Source organism: Lissotriton vulgaris, chromosome 2_1, assembly GCF_964263255.1.
Source record: "Lissotriton vulgaris chromosome 2_1, aLisVul1.2, whole genome shotgun sequence".
In the NCBI taxonomy this organism is placed as follows: Eukaryota; Metazoa; Chordata; class Amphibia; order Caudata; family Salamandridae; genus Lissotriton; species Lissotriton vulgaris.
The window spans coordinates 692,481,074-692,491,359 of NC_141687.1; the positions used below are offsets into that span (position 1 = coordinate 692,481,074).

Here is a 10,286-nt window from a genome sequence, read left to right on the forward strand (position 1 = left end):
AACAGTAGAAGCAGTAGATTGTGTACATCATGCACATCACACACTAGTGCAGGATCTTTTCCTACCTCAGCTTCATCACTCTCACACATATACATGCACATGCAAAGAAACTCACGAGCAGGCAGGCACACATACACAGGGAAAAAAGCATTTCCAATGCAATGGGTCTCGCATTACTGATAGTTTGAGGTATTGGCGTTGCAAATAATAATACAACGTCAATAGCTCATACTTTCAGTACTGCAAGACCTAGTGCATTGCAAATGCTTGTGTAGTGACCCAGGAACCAGCATTGAATATCTCAGTGCAGTAACGCAAGCTGCTCCTAGAGGTCCCTAGTGAGCAAGGCACCAGCACTGCATGTCTCGGTGCAGTACCGCAAGCTACTCCTAGAGGTCCCTAGTGAGCAAGGCACCAGCACTGCATGTCTAGGTGCAGTACAGAAAGCTGCTCCTAGGGGTCCCTGGTGAGCAAGGCACCGGCACTGCATGTCTAGGTGCAGTACAGCAAGCTGCTCCTAGGGGTCCCTGGTGAGCAAGGCACCGGCACTGCATGTCTAGGTGCAGAACTGCGAGCTGCTCCTAGAGGTCCCTAGTGAGCAAGGCACCAGCACAGCATGTCTCAGTACAGTACCGCAAGCTGCTCCTAGAGGTCCTTAGTGAGCAAGGCACCAGCACTTCATGTCTCGGTGTAGTACCGTAAACTGCTCCTAGAGGTCCCTAGTGAGCAAGGCACCAGCATTGCATGTCTACAACGTTGGAGTTATTGCTTTTACCAAGCCATGTTGCAAGGTTCAATACCATATGTGGCCAAAAATGGACCTTTTGGTCACATATGGTACAGCAACCTGTAGAAGATATGGTAAATCCACCCTACCCATAATGCATTGCATGCAAAACATTACTATTAGTGTATTCAAATAGCTATGTCCACATATACAATTAGTAACCTTGTAATGTGACAAAAGAATTATTACATTAATTTTGGATTAGGTTATACGCTGTGTGGAGCTGATGAAGGGAAATTGATAGACGGTCTTATATAAATGTGAGATGTTCTAGTGAGGGAAGTAACAACTGCCAGCCTAGCTTAGGACCAAGTGTGTGTCCTGCCTGAAGCCGTTTAAGGAAATAGTGCCTTGAAGATGTAATTATAACCTAGGGAGTAGCAACACATGTAACAGGGGGTGTCCTCATGGGAGATTACAATAAGAGACAAGGCTGTACTAAGGAGGGATTACTAAGCCTATTGACCAATGAAAAGTCACCCTTTACAAAGGACAGGAACAGGAGCCAATTAAAAAGATGGGCAAAAAGTGGTCGGAGCTTTATGCCCATATCCTGAATACAGCATGTCTCGAAGAGTCAGCTCAAGCGCTGCCTAGGCGAGACCTAAAAACAGACTCATATGCCTACCCTGGTGTGCGCACGCACACACACATCACACATAAAGTCACACACATGCAGACACACCTAGTTATTCGTTTAGAACTACATTTGTGGTTGTATATACATAACTAAAGATACATAAATGAAATACATTCTCGCATACTTTTCAGCTTCTCCATGTTTAAAATCTGCATATTTTTCCATTTGCTCTCCTTCTGCATTGCCAAATTAATTGTCTTATTCTCGACAAATGAATGAATGAATGAAGGATTTGGCTTGCTTAAATCAATTTAATGAGATTCTGCTTGGGAGATGAGAGTTTACAAAAGAATTTGATAGGGGAGCTTTTAAATTTTTCTTTTGACACTGAGGTTGCTGTTATTGGTGCAGACGTTACCTCAGTGCATTCCACCATTGCTTGGCTCATTGGACTTGGTTGTGTACCTAGAAGGGAGCTAATATTTTTACCGGGGGATCTCTACATATCTCTGAAATTAAAGGCAAATTTACTCAACTGTTTACATAGCACACAGGATAAACTTTCAGATGTCCAGTAACTTGCTGAAATAAGTAGTGTGTTTTAATATTTTTAGGCCTGGATGCAGGCAGCTTTAGCTGTCACAAGATCACATGCCATTAATTCTTCAAAAAATAGATTCATAGAAAGCACCTGAGGTGGGCTTTGGCTCTTAGCCACTAGCTTTCATGTATTTTTAATGTTTCTGATTGATTGAATACGTGTTCCATAATGGCTATGGCATTCCATGGATGGCTACGGTACATTGTTTATTTGGATTTCCATGAGATTTTGATGATAGGGCATCGAGTGTTCCTTTTATTTGTCTGCAGATGTGACATGTTTAGCTTCAGATTGAAAGCTGATGTGTTCTTTAGAGTATTTACTTTGCTGACACAATGACATTTTAATTGCTCATCATTTTTTTCTGTTTAGGAAATATATGTGGCCTGAATGTCTTTTCATGGCATCAAGAACACAATGCCATTTACCCTTCCCTCTTGCACATTGATGTGTTTTACTATGCTGTCATAGCAACATACTTTTGACTTGCAGCTTTTTGTTTGCTCAGAATTTAAATGCTTATGCAAACATAGGCTTTTCTAAGAATGCAATGAAAATACGGGCCTTTTGTCAAAAGTATTTGCCCTACTACATTTTACTGAATATCCTTCTTTAATCACTACTTAAGAAACAGAAACTTCCTTCTACTAATATAATCTGTTCAGCAAAAGGCCCTACTTACAGCTTCCATGTTGCTGAAGCCAAACAGAGTTTGCTTCTTTATTGGATTTCCTTCCTAGGACAGCTATGGTAACACCCCAAAGTCATCTGTTACCAGACACTTCTTCTGATAGACCTATTGGCTTTGTCAGCACTTCTTTATGATTCGATCCCACGGAAACCATGCAGAAAAGAGTAAAGAGAACACTGACATACATTCATAAAGACATGACATTAGAACACCGGACATCTCCGCATGTAAAAATATGAGGGTTTTTTTCAGTGCTCTGATGCAATCAGCACCAAACAACTGGTGTCCACGCAGAGGCTCAGTCAGTCCCCAGAGACCAGAGGGAGGCAGTGGAATGGCGATACACCATCTGGTCTCCAGAGGCCCGAGACAGGCAGGAGAACGGCAACTGCCCTCTGCCCTATCACGGGGGACTTTGCAGATCTGCCCCGACAGGGCTTTCCAGTCCAGCCTGATGAACGTCTCACGCAACCATTGTCGTTACGTCACGACGTGAAAGCAAAGAGCGCGGCTTCAGGTGGGTCCAGGGGAAACATTGCAGAAGGGAGTTAGGAAGGGGGTAGAACACAGGTATTCATTTTTAAAGTATAAGTGCAGGGGGAGAAGGGGGGCTTGGGGGAGGGAGCCGACCGAAGGGAGGTCTCCTCCCCCGGGCGGTTTGGGAGGGCTGCGAGGGGTTATTTCCAGAAGTTGCCAGAATGTTCTAGTTTTGGGCTGGTCTAGTAGGACCAGCCAGCCCAAGTATAAATTCCGCCTTTCCCGCTATCCGCCACCATTTTAGGTTTGGTGACCTGGTGGCTAGGTGCTTTAACTTTTTGTTGGTGAGAGTATCTTGTGTGTGTGCGTTTCTTTTTCATTCTTTGCCTGTAGAGATATACTTTGAGCTTAGTAATGGAAGACGCACGAGTTCTGGAGGCGATGCGCTTATTGGCTGATGCCGGTCGATTGGACTTGCTCGCGGGAGGTGGACAGGATAGGCCGCACCGCCAGGCCTCTGCCGGCGTAGTGGCCGCAGTAATGGCGTGTTCGTCGCCGAAGAGGAGACGGCCGAGTCAGGTAAGCGAGAGGGGCCGCTCCCGGTCCCGGAAGCCGGTCCCGCAAAGGTCGTCCCGGGGGGAGCCAGGTGTTTCGGAGGCTCCGGTGGCCCCGGGCATGTTAAGTGGGGGGACGGGTGTTCCTTCTGGTACTGGAGACTTTCCGTTAAAGGCGGGACGGGGTCAGGGGTCGAAGAAAGGGGGCAAGAGTGGACGGGGAGGTAGCAAGAAACGCTCCGCCTCGGATCCGCTTTTTGAGCGGCGGGGACAGTCTGAGGACGGTGTTCCCGTGCGCGGAGGTCGTAGGAGCTCGGTGCAATTTGTGTTGCAGGACTCCGCCCGGGACCAGGTTGCCCTTGGGGCTCAGGAGGACAGTGTGGTTGTTGGTGAAACCCAGTTCGCCCCTGACGATGGTCAGCGATTGTTAACTCCTTTAGGTCGTTTTCCGCTCAATGTTCGAGTTGGGGAGGGCCATGAGGGGGGTTTGGTGGGATCCAGTACTGTTTTATCGTCTGGTGTGCAGGTGGTGGCTCCAGAGGCTGGCGCGGGAGCGGTTGATTTTGGAGGCAATGTGGGGAGTCCGTTATTGTTTTCTACCCCGGGATCGGCGGTTGGTGAGGTGGTTTCTGGGGGCGGTGGCTCTCGAGGTGAGGGTGAATGGGCCCAAATGGGCGTCAATGTTTCCTTTAGTGGTGCGGGGTATGGTTTGGACCAGGGTGAAGGTTTAAGAGCTGAAGGTGGGGGTGTTCCATGTTTGAGGGGTGGCCCATTTCAATCGGGATTACAGAATCGTCAGATGGCTTTTGTTGGGGGTCCTGCGGTTGTTGGTACGTCCGGAATGGGTATGGGTGGTTTTCCGGCTCCTCGGGCCATGAATGCGGCGGGGTTTAGCTTCCAGGGCACTTTGTTGGGCCCCGATAGAGGTTTTGGTCAGGTGAGTGGCGGGCCTATACAAGGACCCAGGAGTACAGCTCCGCACTTATCTGGGGCCTCTGGGGGTCCGTTTTTCATGTGTGGTTCCCCAGGTTGGGAACATTTTGGCGCGGCGGGCCTGGCACATCGTACTTTTCAGAGGGATTTAGCAGGCCAGGACTCAGCCCCTAGAGCTGTTAGTCGCGCTTCCTTTTCGGCATTTGATAATTTGGATCATAGTGACGACGACGAGGTGGTAGGCGGTTCTCCGATTCCGGTGGTTCCATTGAGGCATGACGCGCGAGGCCGTTCTTTGGAGAGAGGTCAGAAAGGGGTTGTCGATTCGACTCGTAGGGAGATGGTGTATGGTTGGTCTGTGGATGGTAGGAACCCTAGCACACCAGTCCAAACTTTTTCTTTTCAGGATGAGGTTAGGCGCGGCGTTCCAGACTTGGCAGGGCGCAGTCCAGTCCATTTTCGCCAAGGGGAAGTGAGGAGAGTGCCTAGCGCGGCCCTCTCTGTTCCACCGAGGGAACCCGACGCGGCCAGCACACGAGGGTCTGGCGTGATCCCGCTGGCCCCAACGAGTAGCAGGTATAGGTGGCAGGCCTTGCCGGCGGCTATGGAGCAACAGAGTCAGCGCCCAGGGAGGTACAGGCGTGTACAGTCTGCTCCCCCTCCTGGAGTTTCGAAATCTTTAAAATGTACTGTGGTTGATACCGGGTTAGGTAAGACCCGTGGTGATATGATGCATACTAGTGCGGACTCAGTGGTGTTGGACTATGACGAAGAGAGTCCCGAAGAAGGTGAACTGCGGGATCTTGAGGGGGGGGTGCCCTCTCATTCCTCTCATAGTGTTTTACAGGCTCCAGTGGTCCAGAGGCAACTGCAAGGGAGAAGAGAGCGCGGCCCATCGGGTAGGGCACCTCGGAGACCGGATGCATTGTCTTCGGCGCCACGGGCGGAGCCATCGAGAGCTGTCTCTCTGTTACAAGGTGAGAAAACGGTCCCACAGGCCAAACCTATGATGGTGTCAGTGGGTACCGGTGGTGATCTTGATGGGGTCATTACGGATGGCCGGTTGGTTAAAGGTCGTTATGTCAAAGACACTGCAGTGGGTACTGACGATATGTTCTTACAAAGTAAAGGGGACTGTGGTATAGCTGGTGCTTCCAGCAAAGTTACACAACAAGGGGACAGTGGTGTTATAGCTGGTGCTTCCAGCAAAGTTACTCATCAAGGGGACAGTGGCGTTATAGCTGGTGCTTCCAGCAAAGTTCCTTATCAAGGGGACAGTGGTGTCATAGCTGGTGCTTCCAGCAACGTTACAGACAAAGTAGACAGTGGAGTTATGGCTGGTGCTTCCAGCAATGTTACAGTAACGATGGACATTGGTGTTATGGCTGGTGCTTCCAGCAAGATTTCAGACAAATCAGTCAGTGGTGTTATAGCTGGTGCTTCCAGCACTGTTAAAGAGCCTGTGGCTAGTAAAGAGCTAAAAATCAAAAAATTACCATATATGGGGGTGACGAAGCCCCTGGGTGCCCACTTGATGCTTAGTACTAAAGAAAGAATTTGGAATGGTGAGTATGTGGAGCTCCTGAAGCTTCTCCATCGAGAAGTCCGGTCTAAGGAGGGCTCTAAAGAGGAAGAATTCGAGTTGGCTAAACGCCCGAAGGTCCCTTTAAATATTGAAAATTGGACGGCTGCGTTTTTGATTTATGCCAGTGTGTACTGTGAAAAGTTCCCTGAGCGCAGCGTTTCCATGTTTAAGTACATGGATGTGATTCGTAAAGCTCAGATTACAGGGGGTGGTTTTGCCTGGTCTCAATACGACGAGGAATTTAGGGCCAGGATGGCGTGGGACCCTGAGGCAAAATGGGGTGAACTTGATAATGATTTATGGCAACACACAATGGGGTCATCAGCTGGGGGGAAGACTGTGTTCACGGCCAGTGGTTTACCTCTAGTGTACCGGCCCTTTCAGGGGAAGCCCACCCGGGGAGGGGTGGGGTCCAGCTCTAACACCCACTCAGAGTCAGGTTTCTGTTGGGAATTCAATAGGGGTTCCTGTATTAGGGAATACTGTAAATTCAGGCATGAGTGTTCAGGCTGCGGGAGGAAACACCCGTTATCTAAATGTTGGGACAACGAGCCTTCGGGCAGCCACCAGGGGAAACAGTCAGGTTCAGGTACTTCCAACTCAAGGGGTCGGGGATCCAGAGGTAATAAGGGCTCTGGGGCCAAAGGCTCGTACTCCGGTTAAACTGGACAAGTTACGGATTGCCTTACAGGGTTATGACGACGAGTCTGCGAAAATCAAGTTATTAGATGGTTTTCAGTTTGGTTTCCGACTGGGTTACCTAGGGTCCAGGGAGCGGAGGTGGTCTGCCAATTTAAAATCGGCTTTGGAACATCCCGCAGTTGTACAGAACAAACTTACTAAGGAAGTTCAGGAGGGTAGGATGGCTGGCCCGTTCACAGAGTGGCCGTTACTCAATTTGATTGTCTCTCCAGTCGGAGTCGTTCCTAAGAAAGAGGCAGGTCAGTTCAGACTCATTCAACATCTCTCATGGCCGGAGGGTTCCTCAGTTAACGATTTTATTGCCCCGGAGGATGTGTCGGTATCATACTCTTCTGTGGATGTGGCCATGTCACTAGTTGTGACAGCGGGGGCAGCCGCTGAAATGGCCAAGTGTGACATAAAATCTGCTTTCCGACTGTTGCCGGTACACCCTGACGATTGGTGCCTTCTTGGTATCCAATTCGGTGGTCAATGGTATGTGGACAAGGCTCTACCTATGGGCTGTTCAATCTCATGTGCGCTGTTTGAATGTTTTAGCACTTTCTTACAGTGGTATTTCTCGAATCAGACTGGTCATTCCCTAGTGACACATTACCTTGACGACTTTTTCTTTGTGGGATCCCCGGGCTCCGCGGAGTGCCAGGCAGCTCTGGACACATTCCATGGGCTCATGGAGGATCTAGGAGTTCCTTTAGCTCCGGAAAAGACAGTGGGCCCCAGTACGGTCCTTTCCTTCTTGGGTATCGAAATTGATTCTATACTCATGTCTGCTCGCTTGCCTGAGGATAAAAGGAGCAACATGGTGCAACTACTAGAGACAATGTTGGCCAAAAGGAAAGTTTTGGTAAAAGAAATCCAAGTGCTATTGGGTCATTTGAATTTCGCTTGTAGGGTGGTGAGAGCAGGTAGGACTTTTTGTAGGAGACTAGGTAGGGCTTTAGCAGGACACCACTTGCCTCATCATCGTGTGCGCCTGTCTGCCGGTGTAAAGGAAGATTTGAGAATGTGGAAGTTCTTTTTGATCTCTTTCAATGGTGTTCCCTTGGTCAGGGATGTGGATTTCCAGTGGGACGTACAGATGTTCTCTGACGCGGCTGGTAGTGATGGTTTTGGCCTTTTCTGGAACGGCAGATGGTGTGCGGAACGTTGGCCGGATGAATGGTTGAATGGTGGTCGCAGCATCACCTTCTTGGAATTGTTCCCTCTTTTGGTGGCCTTGACACTGTGGGGGGAGGAATTGGCACACAAGAAGGTTTTGTTTCGTGTGGATAACATGGCTGTTGTGGAGATTGTGAACCGACAGTCTGCCAGAGACGAACAGGTTTTGAAATTAATGAGAGTTTTCGTTCTGGGTTGTTTGAAACACGACATTCATTTTCGTGCTTTACACATTCCTGGCGTGGACAATGACATTGCGGATGCTTTGTCTCGTTCACAGTGGGGGAGATTCCGTGGACTGGCGAGGGAGGCAGACAGATCCCCGACTCGGATGCCGACTCATCTGTGGCGTGTAGGAGAAGTAGGGTCGTACAATTGGTGGTAGGTTCTTTATCGGTGTCCACACGTACGGCCTATTCTTTGGCCTGGAGGGACTTCTTGGCTTCTGGAGCTGTCAGACGGGAGGATATGTCGCAGCGGTCAGAGGATGTTGTTAATTTTATACTAGACCTCATGGATAAGGGCCTCACTAAAGTGACTATAGCGGGGAAACTAGCGGGTATTGCTTTTATGGGACAGTTATTATGGGGTTACACCCCGTCAGCCGGGGAAATAGGCAGGAGAATGCTTGAGGGATGGGCCAGGGAACAGGGCCATGTTGTTCGATCTCGGGCTCCACTATCCTGGCAAATACTGGCTAGGTTAATTACAGTCTTACCTTTGGTATGTTCAGATGATTTTGAGGCGTGTGTCTTTTCTATGCTCATGGCGTTTATGTTTTTTGGAGCTTTTAGGGTCTCTGAGTTGTTGGGGACCAAGCAGAAGGGTGGTTTACACTGGAGGGATGTTTTTTGTTATGACGAAGGTGTTCATGTTTGGCTATCCAGCTCCAAAACTGATCAAACGGGTAAAGGTAAAGGGGTTTGGTTACAAGCGCGCGTCCCAAAGCTCACTTGCCCTTTAGTGCTGGCGCGGCGCTGGCGTTCATGGTGCGGGGGTGGGGATGAGGCCCTCGTATTTCAACACATTAATGGTTTACCTGTCACATCTTATCAGTTACGGATGGTTCTCCGTAAAGCCCTGCAACACATTGGGCTGGATAGTAGTTTATATGGTACTCATTCTTTTCGTATAGGTGCAGCCACGGAGGCCTTTCACAGAGGTTGGACGGAGACGGATATTATGAGGTTGGGGCGCTGGTCTTCTAATTGTTTCAGGCGCTATGTGCGGAGCCCGGCAGAAGACGCGCAGGCGTTCTCAGCCTAGACATGTGTTCTAATTGTGTTTTCTCTTTCAGGATCCGTTGCTGGACCTCGATCGCCAGTGGTCACGGTCTGGATAGTGGGGCATTCCTTCGTTAAATGGGCCAGAGTCCAGGCGGCACGGAGCTACTTTGGAGAACAACTCGGCTTTAATGATCGGATGTTTAATATTGTATGGAAGGGTAAAGGTGGGATGCTCTGGAGAGAGTTAATCCCTTGTTTGAACAATAACATGGTGGGCGGTTTATGCCCGGATATTTTAGTCATTCATTTGGGTGAAAATGATCTTTGTGCCACGAAAGGGGTTGTATTACTGCGGGCTATGAAACGGGATTTAAGCCTCATTAAGGAACTCTGGTCTGGGTGCCATGTGTTTTGGACAGAATTGATACCGCGTAGGTCATGGAGAGGGGCTGTGAACCCCAGGGCTGTGGATCGGGCGAGGAAGAAGGTGAATTCGGAGGTGTCTCGTTGCTGCAGGGGCCTCGGTTTCAGTAGGATATCGCACAGGGAAATAAAATTTGAATCGGTAGAGTTTTTCCGGGATGACGGAGTACATTTGTCACGTGTGGGTATGGACCTTTATCTTTTAGAGCTTCGTGAGGTGTTAGCTCGGGCTTTGGCCTTGCAGCGTTGATTCCCATTATCTTTCCGTTCGCTACGCGGTTGGGGGGCAGAAAGGAAGCCTCCGTGTGTTCACCCCCCCTCTGGCCTACCTTTCTGGGTGGCGGGGTCGTGGTGTATCAGTTCGGTTTTAGGTTGATTGTTGGTTATAAGTTCGTTAGAATTTTCTTGGACTGGGGCCGGGGCAGGTTGGTCATGGTTTGACCGTTCAGTTTTGAAAAGGGGTATTCTGCAGGAGTGCAGGGTCAGGCAGGATCGATGATTACGGAGGCCATGACAAATGTTAATTCAATTTTGGTTTGATGAATAAAGTTTATTGATGACGTATGTTT

At 49.1% G+C, this 10,286-nt stretch overlaps 1 protein-coding gene across 1 annotated transcript; it reads left to right on the forward strand.

Annotated features, from left to right (window-relative positions):
• The first annotated feature begins 4,895 nt into the window (after positions 1 to 4,895).
• Positions 4,896 to 9,983, forward strand: LOC147730990 (uncharacterized). The gene is made up of 2 exons (XM_086958660.1): positions 4,896 to 5,600; positions 9,366 to 9,983. The coding sequence occupies exons 1-2, from the start codon at positions 4,964 to 4,966 to the stop codon at positions 9,965 to 9,967; spliced, it is 1,239 nt and encodes a 412-aa protein (XP_086814786.1). The 5' UTR covers positions 4,896 to 4,963; the 3' UTR covers positions 9,968 to 9,983.
• The last annotated feature ends 303 nt before the right edge of the window (positions 9,984 to 10,286 follow it).